The sequence below is a fragment of the Rhamphochromis longiceps genome, linkage group LG16, assembly GCF_057381845.1.
Source record: "Rhamphochromis longiceps isolate RC_006_pf linkage group LG16, R_longiceps_female_GT1.1, whole genome shotgun sequence".
Taxonomy (NCBI): Eukaryota; Metazoa; Chordata; class Actinopteri; order Cichliformes; family Cichlidae; genus Rhamphochromis; species Rhamphochromis longiceps.
Window position 1 is genome coordinate 8,959,715 of NC_140572.1, and position 17,251 is coordinate 8,976,965.

The 17,251-nt window shown below is 43.4% G+C and overlaps 1 protein-coding gene across 4 annotated transcripts in view; it reads right to left on the reverse strand.

Moving 5' to 3' along the window:
- trim45 (tripartite motif containing 45) overlaps window positions 1-17,251 on the reverse strand; it is a 66,978-nt gene that overhangs the window by 3,088 nt on the left and 46,639 nt on the right. The window contains exons 2-8 of one of the 4 annotated variants that reach the window (XM_085384291.1): window positions 16,324-16,612; window positions 15,906-16,051; window positions 14,914-14,979; window positions 13,512-13,828; window positions 2,409-2,538; window positions 1,707-1,821; window positions 444-570 (exon numbers count right to left, since the gene is read on the reverse strand). In XM_085384291.1, coding sequence (XP_085240417.1) covers window positions 444-570; window positions 1,707-1,821; window positions 2,409-2,538; window positions 13,512-13,828; window positions 14,914-14,979; window positions 15,906-16,051; window positions 16,324-16,612 — 1,190 coding nt within the window. Of the gene's footprint in view, window positions 1-443; window positions 571-1,706; window positions 1,822-2,408; window positions 2,539-2,568; window positions 2,667-3,099; window positions 5,160-13,511; window positions 13,829-14,913; window positions 14,980-15,905; window positions 16,052-16,323; window positions 16,613-17,251 lie in introns of those variants that run through there. The other 3 variants (XM_085384292.1, XR_014907891.1, XM_085384290.1) reach the window with 3 other exon arrangements.

Sequence of the window (17,251 nt, forward strand, 5' to 3'; positions counted from 1 at the left end):
TAGCCGCCGTTCTCCTGTCACTCACCACCTCCACTGGGTCCAGAGGGCATCCTAGAACAGAGCTGGCCCTTCGGATCACCCTGTTCAGTCTCTTCCTGTCCCCAGCAGAGATGCTGCCGCCCCAGCAGACCACACCATAAAACATATTTAACTCAAATTACACACAAAAGACATGTGTGATGCTAAGGAACTATATTTCAAACACCTGCTTCTTTTATGAATCAAATAACCTGAAATATAATAGAACACAGAGAGTGTAAGGAAAGCTGGTTTAGCTTAAAAACACAAAGTGCACAGATGATGGTGCCGAGATTCTGTGAAAATCTTAACTTAATTTTGTTCTTCATCTGTGTGTTCTAGTCAACAGCACAGTGTACCCCGAAGTTTGTTCACTGTACACCTGCTCCTTCAGACAGGACATATGAAAGTTATCTGCTGCGTACCTGGCATGGTTCCCGGGCAGCCACAGCGAGCCTCTTTGGCTCCTCCGCTGGAGCAGAAGGAGCAGCAGTGAAACGTCCCTCTGTGACGCCTGAACTTCCTCTTCACATTCAGAACAAATGGAGAGCCCTGCAGAGACAGACAGCACAGAGGCAGTCAACCAGTGTCGGTTGGCACAAGAGCCGTTACAGGGATTCTTCTTGCTTAATAAGGACAACGTTGTGCATAATAACTTGATTTGTCAGGAGGATGTAGAGCCCTGAAGTGACGAGCTGTGCACTGCTAGCAAGGCCACGGCTCCGTCTAGCAGTCAGCTTATTATTTCAATAATTCATATCTCAGCTGTGAAACGCAGCTACTGTTTTCAAACTGTTTCGACAGCGATTATATTTTTGTTTCAACATGTAAATATTATATAAAGAAGAGGAAACTAATTAGACTCTGCAGGTGCCTGGCTGCGAATGGAGTGGCTTTCCTAGATGGTTTCCTAGATGAGACGGGGGCTTGTCCTCGGTTTTTCTTGCTTGGCGGTTATTTTGTGTGTGTGTTTTTTGTTTTCTTTAGTGTGTGGGGTAATTCTTTCCATAGATATTTTGGGGGCAGATTTACTTACAGTGGCTATTTTTTGTGACATTCAAATGCTCTGTAGTGCTTGTAAAGCAGAGCTGAAGGCCTCTCTGTGTGCAGAGTTGGTGGACAAAGACGTCCGACCTTCACAGAAGGAAGCTGCAAGGCAGCCTGAGGAGGCCACAGCAGAATAAGGGTTGCCCACGAGGCCGAACCAGAAGGTCGTGGAGGTTGCTGGCATCCTTGCTGCTGGTGTCTGTGTGGAACCTGTGTCAGGTATATCTAGTGAACATCTTTGGGTAATCCCTTTATATAAAGGAGGTGATGGCCTGCATCTCTGTATGAGAGCGTCTGAGTTGGAGATCTCTAAATATCTAAAACTGATCACACCATTTCATGAAACTGAAGTTAATTCATGATGTTTTCAAGTGTACAGCAACCGCACTGTGTTGGCTAAAGCAGTTTTAGCCTCTTTTGTTATAGTGTAAACTTGTAGGCAAACCCCAGGAAGTGAAAGTGTGTACCCATGTATCAACTGAAGATGGCCTTAATTATGAAACTGTGAAAAAACTGTGGCTGCTTGAGTCTTGGGTAAGTTTGTTGTCCCCATCTCATTTTGTATCCTGGCCCCTTAGACGGGGCGTAAGAGAAACAAACCAAATTAAAACTTACAGTCTCGACACTTTAGTTTAAAATACCTTGACATGTTGGGCTTTGACACAAACCCACACAGAGTACGCTCCTGGCTGCTGTGGTGTGTATGACACACTGTAGGACCCGTCACTGTTGTCAGTCACAGTCGTCTCCACTTTACTGATGGAAAATAAAAAACATTTTATTAATACTATAAAATATCACTTTAAAACCGCAACTGATAGCACATAGATGTAAACTGCTCTCAAAACATCAGTGCTGGATTCTGAATCTGCTCATTCTGAGAGCATGGTTGACCTGTCCGAGCTTTGAGTCATACTCTGATGTATATCAGCCTCTCAGTCTGAAGGTTAACTTATTTCAGACATCCAAAACACCAGTGATCACACACGTGCTGACTTTAGGTAATAACTCAAAGACATTCATGGATCAGACGGCTGTGCTGGCAGATACTAAACAGCTACTAGCCTTCCTGATATTGCTGCCCTTGTTTTCAAAGTTACACACTGTTTGATCGTGAATGTGAATAAAAATGATTCATGTGATGTTACGGAGGTCAATAAGAGTGTGCCTCTTTCAACCCAAGTAACAAAAATAGCACAGCACTCAGGCTTAGAGTACTCTGATGACCTGTTCTAAGCAGGTCAATTTTTTAACTAAATGTGTCTTCTGTATGATTTGCTGAGTCAGAAATGCTCAGAGTTAAAATGCTGACCAGGCACGCCACACGCTGTCCCCCCACTCACCAGTTTTTCTTCTCTGTGTGAACGACGCTCACGAGGACGTGCTCTCCACCTCGCGCCAACTGTTCTCCAGCTGAGTCTCGGCACACCAGGGTGAAGTGGCCCAGCTGGCCCTCCGTGCCTTCCTGCAGGCCTGTGACCAACACAGGGTTAAAGGTTAGAATCAAATTCAAATCAAATTCAAATTCAAATTTTATTTGTCACGTACACAGTCATACACAGTACGATATGTAGTGAAATGCTTGGACAACTGCTCGTGACCTAAAGAGAACAAAAAAGGAAAAGGCTATGAATAAGATGGGAAATAAATATGAAAAATTAAAAAGGGTAAATTTAACTAGGAAGGAATAAAATATAAATTAAGGTTAAAAATGAAATAACTGTACAACACAAATTAGAATGAAGGGTAAATTTAACTGGGAAGAATAAGATAAAGATAAATATATAAATTAAAGTTGAAAATAAAATAACTGTACAACAAAATACACAATACACAATATAGAACTATATAAGAATGTATGAAGAAATCTAAATATAAATAAATATATACACAATAACAGCAGCTGTACAAGTATTAACCGGAAATGAAGAATATAGTGACCAGTGTTGTGCAAAACCAAAGTCCAGAAAGTCCAGTGTGTGTGTAAGAACTGTATGTGTGGGTCAGTACTGTGTGGTGGTGTGATTGAGAGACCGTATCGCCTGCGGGAAGAAGCTCCTCCTCAGTCTCTCTGTGTTGGTCTTCAGGGAGCGGAAGCGCTTCCATGATCTGAACAGAGAGAACAGTCTGTTGTTGGGATGGCAGAGGTCCTTCACGATCTTCCTGGCCTTGGTCCAGCACCGCCTGCTGTAGACTGAGTGCAGGTCAGGGAGCTCGGAGCGGATGGTGCGCTCAGCTGACCGCACAACCCTCTGTAGAGCTCGTCTGTCCTGCATGGTGCTGTTCCCGAACCAGGTTAAGATGTTTCCCGTCAGGATGCTCTCTATGGTGCACGAGTAAAAGTTCCTGAGCACCTTGGAGGGCAGTTGGAAGTCTCTCAAGCGTCTGAGGTGGTAGAGACGCTGTCGGGCCTTTTTCACCACGGTGTTGATGTGACAGGACCATGACAGGTCCTGCGTGATGTGAACTCCGAGGTATTTGAAGCTGTCCACTCTCTCCACTGGGCACTCGTTGATGACGGGGGTCTGGTAGTTCCTCTCCTGCTTAGTGCTGAAGTCCACTATCAGCTCCTTTGTCTTACTGACGTTTAGAAGGAGGTTGTTCCTCTGGCACCAGTTCTCCAGATTCCTAATCTCCTTCAGGTAGGCCGTCTCGTTGTTATCAGAGATCAGGCCCACCACGACGGTGTCGTCAGCAAACTTGATGATGGTGGTGGAGCTGGTAGTGGCCACACAGTCATATGTGTACAAAGAGTACAGCAGGGGGCTCAGAACACACCCCTGGGGGGCTCCAGTGCTGAGAGTGGTGGAGGCTGAGACATGTCCGCCCATCCTTACTGCCTGTGGTCTGCCAGTTAGGAAGTTGGAGATCCACTGACACATAGATGAGCTGAGTCCCAGATGCTCCAGCTTGGTGGTGAGTGTGGAGGGAATTATGGTGTTAAATGCAGAGCTGTAGTCTATGAAGAGCATTTTAACATAATTCCCCCTTCTAGTGTCCAAGTGAGTGAGTGATGTGTGGAGGAGATGAGAGATGGCATCGTCTGTGGAACGATTTGGACGGTAAGCGAACTGTAGTGGGTCCAGTGTGTCTGGTAGTGAAGAAATGATGAAGTCTCTGACCAGGCGTTCAAAGCACTTCATCACTACTGAGGTGAGGGCTACAGGGCGATAGTCATTGAGAGAAGCAGGGTGGGGTTTCTTCGGGACAGGAACAATGATGGACTCTTTGAAGCATGTGGGGATCACCGACTGAGATAAAGAGATGTTGAATATCTCAGTGAACACAGGAGCTAGCTGGTATGCGCAGTCTCTTAGGATACGACCTGGGATGCCGTCTGGTCCTGCTGCTTTCCTGGTGTTCACTCTCTTGAAGGCTCTCCTTACTTCATGCTCGGAGATGACGAGCACGTTTCCGGTGCTGGCAGTATCTTCCTGTCTGCAGCCGTTAGCGCCGCTAACACTAGCATTGTTGGAGACCTTAGCTGCAGCCTCGAAGCGAGCATAGAAAGTGTTCAGCTCGTCTGCCAGAGTCACGGCCGCGTTCGTCATACCGGTTGTTGGTGCTTTATAGTCCGTTATTGTCCTTAGTCCCCGCCACAGGCTCCTAGAGTCACTCTGTTGGAGTTGTGACTCTAGTTTCCTCCCGTAGCGCTGCTTCGCCTCTTTCACCGCCCTCCGCACGTTATATGACGCGGCTTTGTACGGGTCCATGTCCCCCGTTGTGAGTCCCGTGTTGTAGGCAGCGGTGCGGGATCTCAGAGCGTTGCGGATGGTTTTATCCACCCACGGCTTCTGGTTGGGAAACGTTGTGATAGTCTTTGTCTCCACGGTATCATCCGCTAGTTTCCCGATGAATCCCACAACCGCTTCCGTAAACACGTTGACGTCATCGTCGGAGCTGTTTCTGAACATGCCCCAGTCTGCGTCATCGAGTGCGTCCTGTAACGCGGCCACCGATTGATCCGTCCAGCGCGCGACCTTCCTCTGAACCGGAACTTCCTGTTTCAGCCTTTGTTTGTATTTTGGCATGAGGAAGATGGCGGCGTGATCAGATTTGCCAAACGGGGGGCGGGATTGTGCCTTGTAGCCGTCCTTGACCGTAGTGTAGCAGTGGTCCAGTGTCCTGTCCATGCGGTGAACCGAGAAGAACTCGGCCGGCTGGATGGCGTGGTCCGGCACCGCTGGGTTCAGCCATGTCTCGGTGAAGCAGAGGAGATTGCAGTCCCGAATGTCTCTCTGGAACTTTATCCTGGCCCTGAGGTCGTCAAGCTTGTTCTCCAGTGACTGGACGTTGGCGAGCAGGATGCTAGGCAGAGGTGTGCGGTGTGCACGAGCTCTCAGCCTGTTCCTGACGCCGGCTCGCTTCCCTCTAGGCCGCCGCCGCTTCCCTTTGTTCTCCCTCGAGATCTCACTCGGCCAGCTCAGATCCGGAGTTAAAAACTTCGAATTGTGAGTACATTGTATACCAATAGAAACAAGAGTGTCACTGTCATACCTAATGTACCCAATGGTGATGATTTTGCCGATTTAGAAACGCTGAAAACTAACTTAAAAAACAAAGACAAAGAAAAAGTGGTCGGAGCAGTCGTGACGGCAGCCGACCTCACCGGCGCCATCTTTAATTTGAATCCCGAAGACTGCGCTGAGTAACAAAAAACTACCGCTTGACTAAAAGTGTACCACGGGTCAACAGAAGGCTGAGTCCTGAGGTTGCTGAAAAAACATGGCCGTCCCAAACTGCCACAAAGTTGCCTGTGTCATTATCATTTACCTTAATTACAGCTCAGAGATGTAGCCCATTAGTGAAAAGAGCACCAGGACAAAAGTACGCAGTCATAAGTTGATGTAGGGATCTTCCACAAACTTTATATAAAAGATTACCACTGTAACATAACACACTGGTTTTGGACTCAGCATTCTGAAGCCTGTTCACTGTTGTTACCGCTGGAAATTATGTGTATATATATTTCTATATTTTTAGACCTAAAAGTTATCGTATTTAGAGGAAAGAATGGTGCTCGAAGTTATCAGCTAAGGCTGTACGTCACAGCGGTCATATTTTTATAGATTTCTACTAAGAATCACCACAAGCACAGTGCAGAGGTCAGGTTTAGGGGCTCACTGCTGGCTCAGCCACACTAGAATAAAAACAGAATGGCAGTCTGGTTGTGACTAGGAAACAGGGCTGTGCGATATGACCAAAATCTCATATCCCGATATAAGACATTTATCGTCCTGACAATGATATATATCACAAAAATTTTACATTTTCTGTAAATTCTATGAATCTTGGGTAACTCGACTCGCGTGAAGTGTTTTCAGCTGGGCGTCGTGTTACTAAAGTTGAAATGGCCGCAATTTTCTTTCTATTTATTACACCTGACAGCTCTTTTTAGCTTCTTGTCCGTAAACACTCTTACAAACTATTTCATGTGATTCAGTTTATTTTGAAAAATCTCAACAGGATCTTCAGTTTTATTGTGAAAGGTTTATGTAGAAAATAAACAAGTGGACGGCAGAGTCAAACAATGGTTTTACCGTCGTTGTTGCTAATGGCAACGCATAAAAAGAGTTGCTTGTCTGTCTGTATTGTGGTTATATTAAATATAAGAGGAAGATAGAACTTAAGAAATTCTACACAGTGACCATCAAAATGATGAATTTTTTTTTTGCCATAAACAGTTTATTTTGCGACACCACGAAACAAATGATAGTGTAAAATGAAACGATAGACGTTTTCATATCGTCATCCGATATATATCGTTATACAGAACAGCCCTTCCAGGAAAGGTGGTTAATAATGGTGATGTCATTTAATTGTTTTATTTTTATTCAGTGACCAACTACAAATTGATAAAACAGATAAAGCAGATGACTTGTGATCAGAAGCTGGTTACCTGGTGGGAGGTAACGATGCTCTGCAGTAACTGCCGTTGAATCTAGAATGGCAGACTGACTGACACCACTCTGTGATCAAACAGTCAGTCTGGGCTGATGATGAGCACAACTTGTCTGCATCTCTTTGCACTAGCGGACTCAACTGGTTCTAATCTGGTTCTAGTCCTATATAAAAGCAAGGACACCGAGCACCATAGTCACATTTAGAATTTTGCCACTGAAGTGCTGTCCTGAAGCAATTACGTCACTATTTATCAAGGAAATTTTAAATTTCACACTTCAAATCTACGAGCTTCTGAGTGGACTAAATGTAAGTTAATGTGAATTTTGTTTAATGCAAACTTCTCTTCATGTTCACAGGAACAGTTTTGCAACAGGTGGCAAAAGATTTGTGATTTATTACAGTTGATTGCCATTTGATCCCAGATAGATTGCATGTAGTTGACAAATAGACCCCATTCAATCAAAACCTGACAGAGAGTAGACTCTGACTCTGTCTTCTTGCCATTTTATTGCCGTCTTGATGCACCACTGCTGCTTTGAAGACAGCAGCTGATGGTGAGCTGCCTTTGAAATGGTTGCTTTGAAGTGCAAAGCAATAAATTTAGCTGCGCTTCAGTCTCCAACTACTGTTTTCCCTAGTGTGACTGTAGCATGAAGCCTAGGAGGCAACATTTGAGCTACAGCGCCTGTGTCAGCACACCTGTCAATGGCCCAAACTATCCCGGTGTCCAAATGAATGAACTATAAAGAAAATCACCAACCATACAATTTATATGATGGTTTACACAACCTATCACTCTGTAAACATGCTTTTTCATGCTGGTACGTTGGAGCATTTTAACCTGGGAGTTTGGAGGCATCTTGTTTATCGGTTTATTTATGATGTGTAAAGGTTAAATACATGGACACAACCTCTTCATATGCAGAGATTTCACAAATGGCAAGAGCACACAGACACACAAACACCCAGAAAAGATGTTTCAAGGTAGAGAAAAGTTGGTAACAGTACAAAGAAGGACAAAAAAACCCTACAAAGAATAAATGAGGCACTTTATCATTCAGACACACTACGACACTGAGACACCTGGACATTTGTCTTGTGCCTCTACAGGTTTCAGTCACACAGATGCACGATCACAATTTCAATACAGCCCTCCGCTCAGCGCTTACGCAGGTCAGTGTCCAGATGAACGAACTGCATGTGGAGGGGACTTCAGGTGCAGCTGGACTTCAGCATTGTCGAATTTCTCAAACACCTCTGCGTCATTATTTAGCATTTCATTAACTTGTTCCGCTGTCTCGTTCAAGATATTCATCAGCTGTTTCTGTCGTGTTACAGCGCGCATCACCTGTGTTCACTCCAATGATTAATGCCGCTTTGCGCCTGCTCGTCAGAGTCCATTAGCAGTTTGATAACAAATGATCCCACGCTGTGTTTTCATTTGTTATTATTCAGTGTTTTCCAGCAGCTGCAGGGAGAGCTATTTGGATGCTAATGGAACTAACTCCAGCGGCTCCTTCACTGATGATGAATGGGAGTACTGGTTAAGGGGCCGAACTGTCGTTAATAACGGTGCAGCACTATTGCGTTACGGGACTCCTGCTGAAGTTGAAAGGTCCTGATTTTAAATTTCTGCTATATATGAGCCACACCAAGAAGACACGTGTGCTCTCTGAACTTGATGCTCAGACACAACATTTATATTCTTCTAATTTCACTCGCAGAAAGCTGCTCGAGGTGGACCCAGGGTGAATCTGACTAACATGACAGAGTTGTGTGAGAGTGATCTCATGGTTACTTTTCATGTTTGTATACATTGTATTGTGTACAGATGACTTTTGCAATTATGCCTAATCTCAAGATGGAATTATTCATCATTTGGATCATGATGATCACATGCATGTTTACGTGCCCCCTCTGGCACTTGGGCCTGTACGCCCAGCGTGTGCAGCAGTGGGGCTGAAGCTGACGACCAAAAGTATATTTATTATCAAGACATTTTAAATATTTGTGTTATTATGCTGGTCAGGAAAACCCAATTATTTAAAGACTTCAATGGACACCTTTTAAATTGCTTTAACTAACGAAAATGACAAAGAGAATTCATGAATACACAGTGTCAGGGTTTTTCCTGGCTCAAACTGGGCCTTTGGGGGTGAATACACAATGGGAGCATGACTGGTCTGCATATACAGGGAATATACAGTTTTCATAAGACTCTATGCAAAAAGTAAGAACACTGCATGATTCATTAGCTTCTGACTGACTGCAAGGTCAAGGAAGCGCAGATCAACACCCCTCCACCATTGTGCAGTTCCAGAAGTCTTGTGGTCTTTTCTGATGAAACTTTGCAAACCTTCCAATAAAATCATATTTGTTTAGTCTTTTTCTAATTGTACTTTTATGAATTTTGACACGTTAGCTGAGGACTGAGATGTAGCACTCAGGTTATTTTTCAATTTCTCCAAGCAATGCACGAACATCCTGGAAAAACCTGGAACTGTCTTGAATGTTTTCCACTTGTCAATAATGTTTCTCACTGCAAAATGATTGACTTTGAACTCTTTGGAAATACATTTATAACCCTTCCCAGAAATACCCAGCACTTCGGACTAGTAAATTGCCCAAACTGCTGCTTTTCTTCCTGATGATTAGTGGATTAGATTAGCAGCCCCTGGTTAGTATGGACCTTCTTTATTCCTATGGAAACAGTAAGAGTACACTTAGCTTACTGATTCCTTGGTGAAAGGTGAAAACCTCTTCTTGGGCGCCAGAGTTTTTATCTGCATGCAATATATTTAAATGTCTTTACGTTAGATTTTTGCAGTTATTTTTTTAAATAACATCTTCCCATTTTAAATGGTAAAATGGCCTGTATTTATATAGTACTTTTAACCTAAACACTGCATTTCAGTGGAGCCTAAGTTACATATAGCTTAGCTAATATGAGCTGATACTGGTCTATTACAGATTTTTATCATTATCAACATATAATTATTTCTGATGTACACCAATATTAAAAGATTTAATACAAATAAAAATAAATAGGGAGTGCTGAGAGGGTTGTTTCATCCAACCTTTCAGCACTCTCTTCAGCACATATAAAGTGGCATTGGCGCTGAGCGGACAGAGGGGTAAGTTAGGTGCGTCTTGACAGTAAATTGATTGAACATACGGTTGCATTATCTGTGAATCTCTGTTCGTCTTCTTGCTAAGCTGAGTACTAGCAGCTGTCACCACTAAAGACACAGCTCTTCTCACCCACAATTCACCTGTGCTGCTCAGTCTTGCAGTCCATTTCAATACTTCAAATCTTCTTTTTGCACAAAGAGGGGATAATCGTTGGTAAGCCTCTGGGATGTCCACTTTCCTATACTCAAGACTGAAATCTGAACCCCTAAATTGAGAGTGTCACACTGTGTTAAACTGATTGCAGTCAATTTGGGAAGAATAAACAACTTAAAGCTGGAAAAAGCTGGTTTATCTGATGCATTGATCCTCAATCTGGAGGAAAAAAACGTAGAAGCTTTAGCAACCGAAGTCAGCCCAAAGTAAAGCTGGATAAATGAAGAGGTTGCTGCAGGGACCAGAGAGCTGTGTACGGCTCTACATCTAATGCAGTACACACGACTTTAATACAGACCCAAGCAAGCCCCCACACAAACAGACTGCCTGACATCACATGGCAGACTGACTCTTTGGCAAACATTGGCAGCGGCTCTTGGATACCAACGAGACTCAACAAAGAAGTCCAAATTTGCTTTGGTTTCCCATTTATCACAAGTAAACACTGCTTTAATCCGAGCTCTGGGACAGAGAGAGAAACGCTGCTACAAATCTCCTGCTTGCTGCGTCTGCATATGTGTGGTGGAAGGATGGGAACTGTGGCAGTACCTGGGTGCTTTTCTGAGCAATGAATAAGGGCTGCAGTTTGCATAATCAACTGATGCGCAAATGATTATTTCTACAATAACAAATGAGGTGATTTAGATCACACAGACTGTCACAAGGAGAACCTTTGGGCATATTTCTGTCTCCTCACATTAGTTTTCTGATTAACTGTTAACTTACTAAGGACAGCAGTAGAAGCAATCATTTAAACAAAAGGAAAAGCAAGCAAACCTTCCCCGTGTGCATGCTTCTCCTCTATTATAAAACATTTTAACACAAAAGGAAAGTCGTAAATATTCTGTCGCTCAAAAGCTGCCCTGTACTCTTGCTGATCCCCGTTCCTCCAACACTGCATGTGTCCCTGTTATGTTTGTGCACTGCCTGCAGGCCTCTTCAGTCACCTAAACATTCCTTCACTCCAGAAGGAATTTCTGCCTTTAAGCCAAAGTCCCCAGAGACAAAACAACAGTCTTTATGTGCTGCATGAGTCTGTACTGTCGTCTCTGCCTCACACCAACCTTCGGTCTCTAAACTGATGTGGCTAGAAAAACAAGAGTTCTGAGTTTAAATGAATTTGCTTTTGTCACTGTTACACACTCTTTTAAAATATTACTCAGTTCATGTGACTCTCAGCTTCAGGTCATCTGGTTCCTTGAATATAAAAACAGAAATGCCTAAAGCTGTTTTCATGTTAGAACAAAGAAAAAGTCATTGGTAAAAGAGTCGAGTTAGCTTTTAGCAAACTCAAAGCTAAACTTACAATACTGTGCAAAAGTCCTGATGTGGACTCAGTGGAAGAGTGGCTGTCAAGAAGCCATTTTTAAGGAAGGAAACAGGGAAAAAGGCTAATGTAAGAACTGGACTGAAAATCAGATCTGATGAAGCGATGAATCTAAACGAGAGATTATTGGTTCAAATGGTCGTCGCTATGTACAGAGGAGGTCGGGGGAAAGCTAAAACAGGATGTGCTTACAGGTTTATGACTGCAGTTCAGCCAGTGGCTTTTGGAAACTTGTGGAAATGAATGGAATTATGAACACAGAAAAGTATCATCACATTTCTGATCCCCAATGCAGTACAACTGGGAAAGCGTCTGATTGGGAATGGTGTCATTGTGTAGCAATGACACAAACAGTGCAAATGCAGTATGCATACCTGCATAGAAAAACATATAATGCATCACTATCAGTCATGGATGGGGCTCCCCACAGCCTGAACCTCAGCGTTACTGAATTTCAAGCTTGTGAGAATTGTACAAACTCTATTTTTGCCTTACATACTGTATTTTCAGGGGGTATTTGTATGTGTTTCAATAAATCACTGTACCCATTTCCAATTTTCCTAGGAAAATCTAAATGGAAGATGACCCAAGACCTGTACATAACAGACTTACAATAATAAAACAATGGTCATAATGATTATGCAATGAGTCATTTTAGGCAAAGACTGTATATAAAAGACGGACACAGTCACTATGATGACTTGTTTGTAGATTAACGTTTTAAAACCTTCAGTTTGACATTTTGTCTGTTTCTTTAAACTTGGCATGAATGTATTTGGGTAAGAGGGCAGCCCAGGAGGTAGTCTGGTTAGCATGGTGTTTGTAATTTACTGAGACATTATGTGGGATCTGTCCACCTAAAACATGCTTTAATCATATTTACTGTCTTTTTAAAAAAAAAAAACTGAATTCGGAATGACACGAAATGTCACCCAACTATAACTCAAAACAGTCCAGTAAGGCACAAATTTTACCTTTAACACAATTAAAATGGGTGACTTGCATATAAATTCACCTGCGTGGTTGTCATGAAGTACAAAAATTTGCCACAGAGACCAAAACAAGTTTTTGTGGCACGCTGTCAACATGTTTACTTCTGCTCTAAAGATGGGGAATTTAACATGGAGGTCTATGGAAAGTGAGTGATTTTTGGAACCAGCCTCAAGTGGCAATTTGAGGAACTGCACTTTTCTGGCACTTCTGTGTATGCTGCATCTTTGAGTCTTGAAAGTTGCTGATATGGTTTAAGGCAGGGGTGTCAAACATCTGGCCCATGATACAATTATATCCGGCCTGCAAGATAAATTCATATGTATATATGTATATTAATGGCCCGTCAGTATGTGGGAGCCGAATATTCAGCCCTACTAAGAATCTATGCAGGCAGGGGTCAGACTTTATTTTGATGGGGACACAATGCGGCCAATAATATGCAGGCAGACAAGGATCATACCATTATGTGAAATAACGAAGCGGGGCAGATGTTCTGAACACAGCAAGTGGTAGTGGTACAGGCCAGGTACACAGGGTGTCGAAAAAAGTGAAGAAATGAGTGCAAATGTAAAATAAGCAACATCTGGCTGCATTTCAGTGATATCGGAGACCTCAAAGCTCAGTGCAGAATTTATAAAAATAGGAGGGGCTAAAGTGATATCGGCTTAAATTTGTGGAGGAGAAAAGGTGTCAAACTTGTCCATAGCACAGACTAACAATTGGTTTTATCGCCGGTAAAAACACTAAAAAAAAAAAATTAAAAATACAATATGTACACATGACCCTGAAAATAGTTTGCTGTGATTTATTTAAGAGTGTTATTGAAGCAAGTATGGATTCCTAACCTTCTGTACACATGGTTGAAACTGTCTTTTACCTTCTCCTTCAATGGTGCACCTGCTGACATCCACCGTCTTAGAGTTGATTACCCCGACCACAGGGTAGCCCTCCACCTCCCCTGCGGGTTCCCTGGGCATGAAGGATATACTGCTGCCATCGTCAGGGGCAACGGTTGCTGGGTGGGGGTCATAACCCCTCTCTGCCAGGCTGGTGAGTCTTCTCAAGGTCACTCCTTTGGCACTGAGGATCTCAGCGTCAGACCCACAACTCAGGAGCCGCTCTGCGAACTCCACACTGCCTCGGATGTCCAGCAGAGCCTGCTGAAGCTGCACCCCCTGTAAGTGGAGGTGGTTCCTGGTAAACAGAGAAGTTAGACAAGCAAAAGTTGAAAGCATTTCCTCACAGTAATCTTGGTAGACTCTGTGGTTTCTGTGGCATGGCAGTGAATAATTACTGTATTACAATATTCAAGAAATAAATGGATTGCTTATGCTTGTTTAATTCTGGTTCATTTTTGTGTGATTAAAAGGTTATGATCAGTTCAAAACACACAGAATTAGCTCTGTTTCAGGAGATTTCAAACGCGCTGGGGTTACAGTACGTCAACAGCTTCACAAAATGAGAAACACTTTTAAGTCCAGTGAAGACAACATCCACTTGGAATCAGCTAAAAAGAGCATTTGGACATTAGACAATAAGACAACAGCATCGATATCAAACACACTGCCAGTGAAACTGCAGCCGCTCAGCTTATTGACTTTTTATATATACTGGCACAAAAATGTGTCGAAATGGATCCACGAACACTTAGCAGAAGATTTCCTGGGTTTTATTTTCTGGGTCTGACTTTATAATCTAAACACTGATGAGGTTGTAATACTAAGAACAAAACAAAACTGTAATAACCTGTTAATCTTAACCACAACTTTGGCGACTCTATATCATAATCAGTAACTACTCGGTAAACTATTCAGTCCTGGGGTGGTTCATTCATCTTTAGGCAGTGCGAGGAAATTGATTCATGAACAGCATTGTGTCCTGCTGTGGCAATAAGCTCCTGTCTCCTCTTGAGAAATAGCTTTGGGAAAGGTAATGATATGCTAATTAGCCATCTATGCATTTTGCTTTCTCAACTAGCCATGTGGCGCTACGGTGGTTAAAGCACAGTATTCTGATGAGAACTGTGTTTTCTAAAAACTATGAGGTAGCGAATGCCACTGGAAAAACACCAAAATTTCATGTTTTATTCATAATCTAATGCGGACCTTCCCAAAGTGTGGGGCCCGCCCCCTGGGGGGGACGCTTGGACACTGCTATCACGGGCGCCCACACAAACGCAAAGCAGGAGAGGAAGCATCGCTGAATATGTTTCCAAACCAACTTCATTCTAAGCCAAAGACTAGAAAATATGATGAAGCATGTCTGCCCTTTGGTTTCACCTGCACAAGTGCCGAGGTAGGTCTCCCTGCAGAATTGGTCTTTCCTTTGTAGGGAGCAGCGCTGGGCTGTTTAAATCACAGACAAACAGGATCCCACATTCTTGATTTTTAGTTCACAAACACTTGTAATGACTAACTACTCCTGACATTTTGGAGATGTTAGCTCTGTATACAGTAAAGTTACAGCAGGATACAAATAACATCAGGCTGATCCTGTCACGATTTGTTCCCCCGGTTCAAATCACAGACAAACAGGATCCCACAGCTGTTTATGTTTTTAAACCCATTTTGCACAGAGAGGCACTTTTTGAAAAATGTATTGATAGCAATGTTGAATATTATTACACAGGAAAAAACAACTACATGTAAAATAATCACACCGTGACGCCTCTGCCTTTGTAAACGGAGGGACAGTAACTGCGTGTGTGTAAGCGTGTAAAACCTGCAGATAGTCAGATTAACAGTATTTTGTTTCTGCAATTCCTCTCATGTAAACAATAACGTGGCGCACAGCGTGACGTGAAAAAAGGCACATACCTTTGACGCTGCGTGACGAACCCTGTATTCCTCGTCCACACGGAAACGCAAAAAAGGAGTTTTAAAAATCTCAGTTTTCAGTTGTAAACACCGTTTACATGTGGACGAAACAGCTGCGTTTTCAAAAATACCCGTGTAGGTGCGGACGCAGCGTAAAAGAGTTAGTAGTTTATTTTATTACTACCTGTAATTTATTGCAGTTTACTTGTATTTGCTTAATTGTTTACTAAATGTTTGAGGTGTGAAATAAACCGCAATGGAGCAAAATATGGGTGTGTGTGGTTGGAGGATGTGTTTGTGTTTGTGCGTGCGGGGGGGCATTTTTGTAAAACAAAGGGGGGCCTAGCAAAAAAAGTTCGGGAACCACTGATCTAATGTAATGTGGGAAACCCAGGATCTAGAGAATCGTCAAATCCCCGCTAAGTTTAAGCTGGTCAGTATGCATGTTTTCATACCTCCGTTGGACTCGGAGCTCCTCCAGACGCCGCAGCAGAGACAGACAGTGGGCTTCCACTGCGCTGGCGTAACCTCGTGCGAATGCCCTCACCTCACTGGCTGTGGCCTCAACTCGTGCCTGCAAAGTCTCCTGAGATGCTTCCACCTGTGCCAGTGGAAATGTATATTATAGTTCTAAAAGCAGATACTGGGTATTTAAAATAATAAGCTTAACAAACTGTGCTAGAACAGGTTTTCAGAACGAGTATGTGGCTTTTTTTCTCCTCTGAGGTGACAGCGGCGGTGCCCTTTGTTTAACTGTGAGCTACCCAAATTTCATGCCACTTGTTGTAAACATGAAGCGCTGGCAACGACAGAAGGTATTGGGACACTGGCTCAAAAGTCTGTATATCTTCCCAATAAAATGGCAGTCTTCACCTTCTGCAGTGACTCCTCCAGTCGCTCGAGTCGGGGTCGAAGGTGCACGTTAACCAGCTCTCTGATACGGTCCCCATGGCGATCGATAACATCACGTGTGGGGCAGCAGCGGTGGTCGCGGTGCAGCGTGGCGGCACACTCCAGGCAGATGGGCAGGTCGCAGGGCTGACAGAAAAGCCGCAGCTCCTGTCCCGGGTGCAGGGTGCAGAGGACAGGCCGGACCAGACGACCACAAGCCTTCAGCTCCTCCAAAGCCTGAATGGAGTGAGATGCTGTTCGCTTCTGCCGTCTGAGGACACACAGACATATGAACACATCTTTAAGTCAGAACACAGATCTGGATTTCCCAGGATGTCTGCTACTGTCTGTGCAGACAGTGTTAGTGTGTTAGTGCACAGAACGGCTCAGAATCCATCTTGAAGACATACGTAAACAAGATCAGTTAGTGATGAAGAAGAACAGAGTAAAATACAATTTAAACCTCAGTCTCTTCAAAGCAGAATATATATTTAAAAAAAACCCTCAAATTTCCACTGTAACTGACTGCGGTGCAGAGAGTAGCACAAAACAGCCTTTAATAAGTCACGCCTAACCATTAGTGTTTTGCCACTGTTAGGACAAACACAAAAGACAAACAAACAAATAAACAAAATATCCAGTTGAATAAAAGTATCTGAGAAAACCACCATCAGTTCCTAATATATACAAAGTTTATGGTCTCAGCCAGTAACTCCAGGGGCCTGTCTCGATATGCGTACTTGCGTTCTTGTTAACTCGTGATACGTCATCAGTCGGAGACCAAGTACTGTTCCAATTCAAAGTACGCATCAAGCCGAAAACGCAAAAAATTTCCGGATGTGTTCTCGCTCTGCCTGTTTTATCGAGCATGCATCGGTGGTGACTTGTGTGTACTGGGTACAGCTAAATA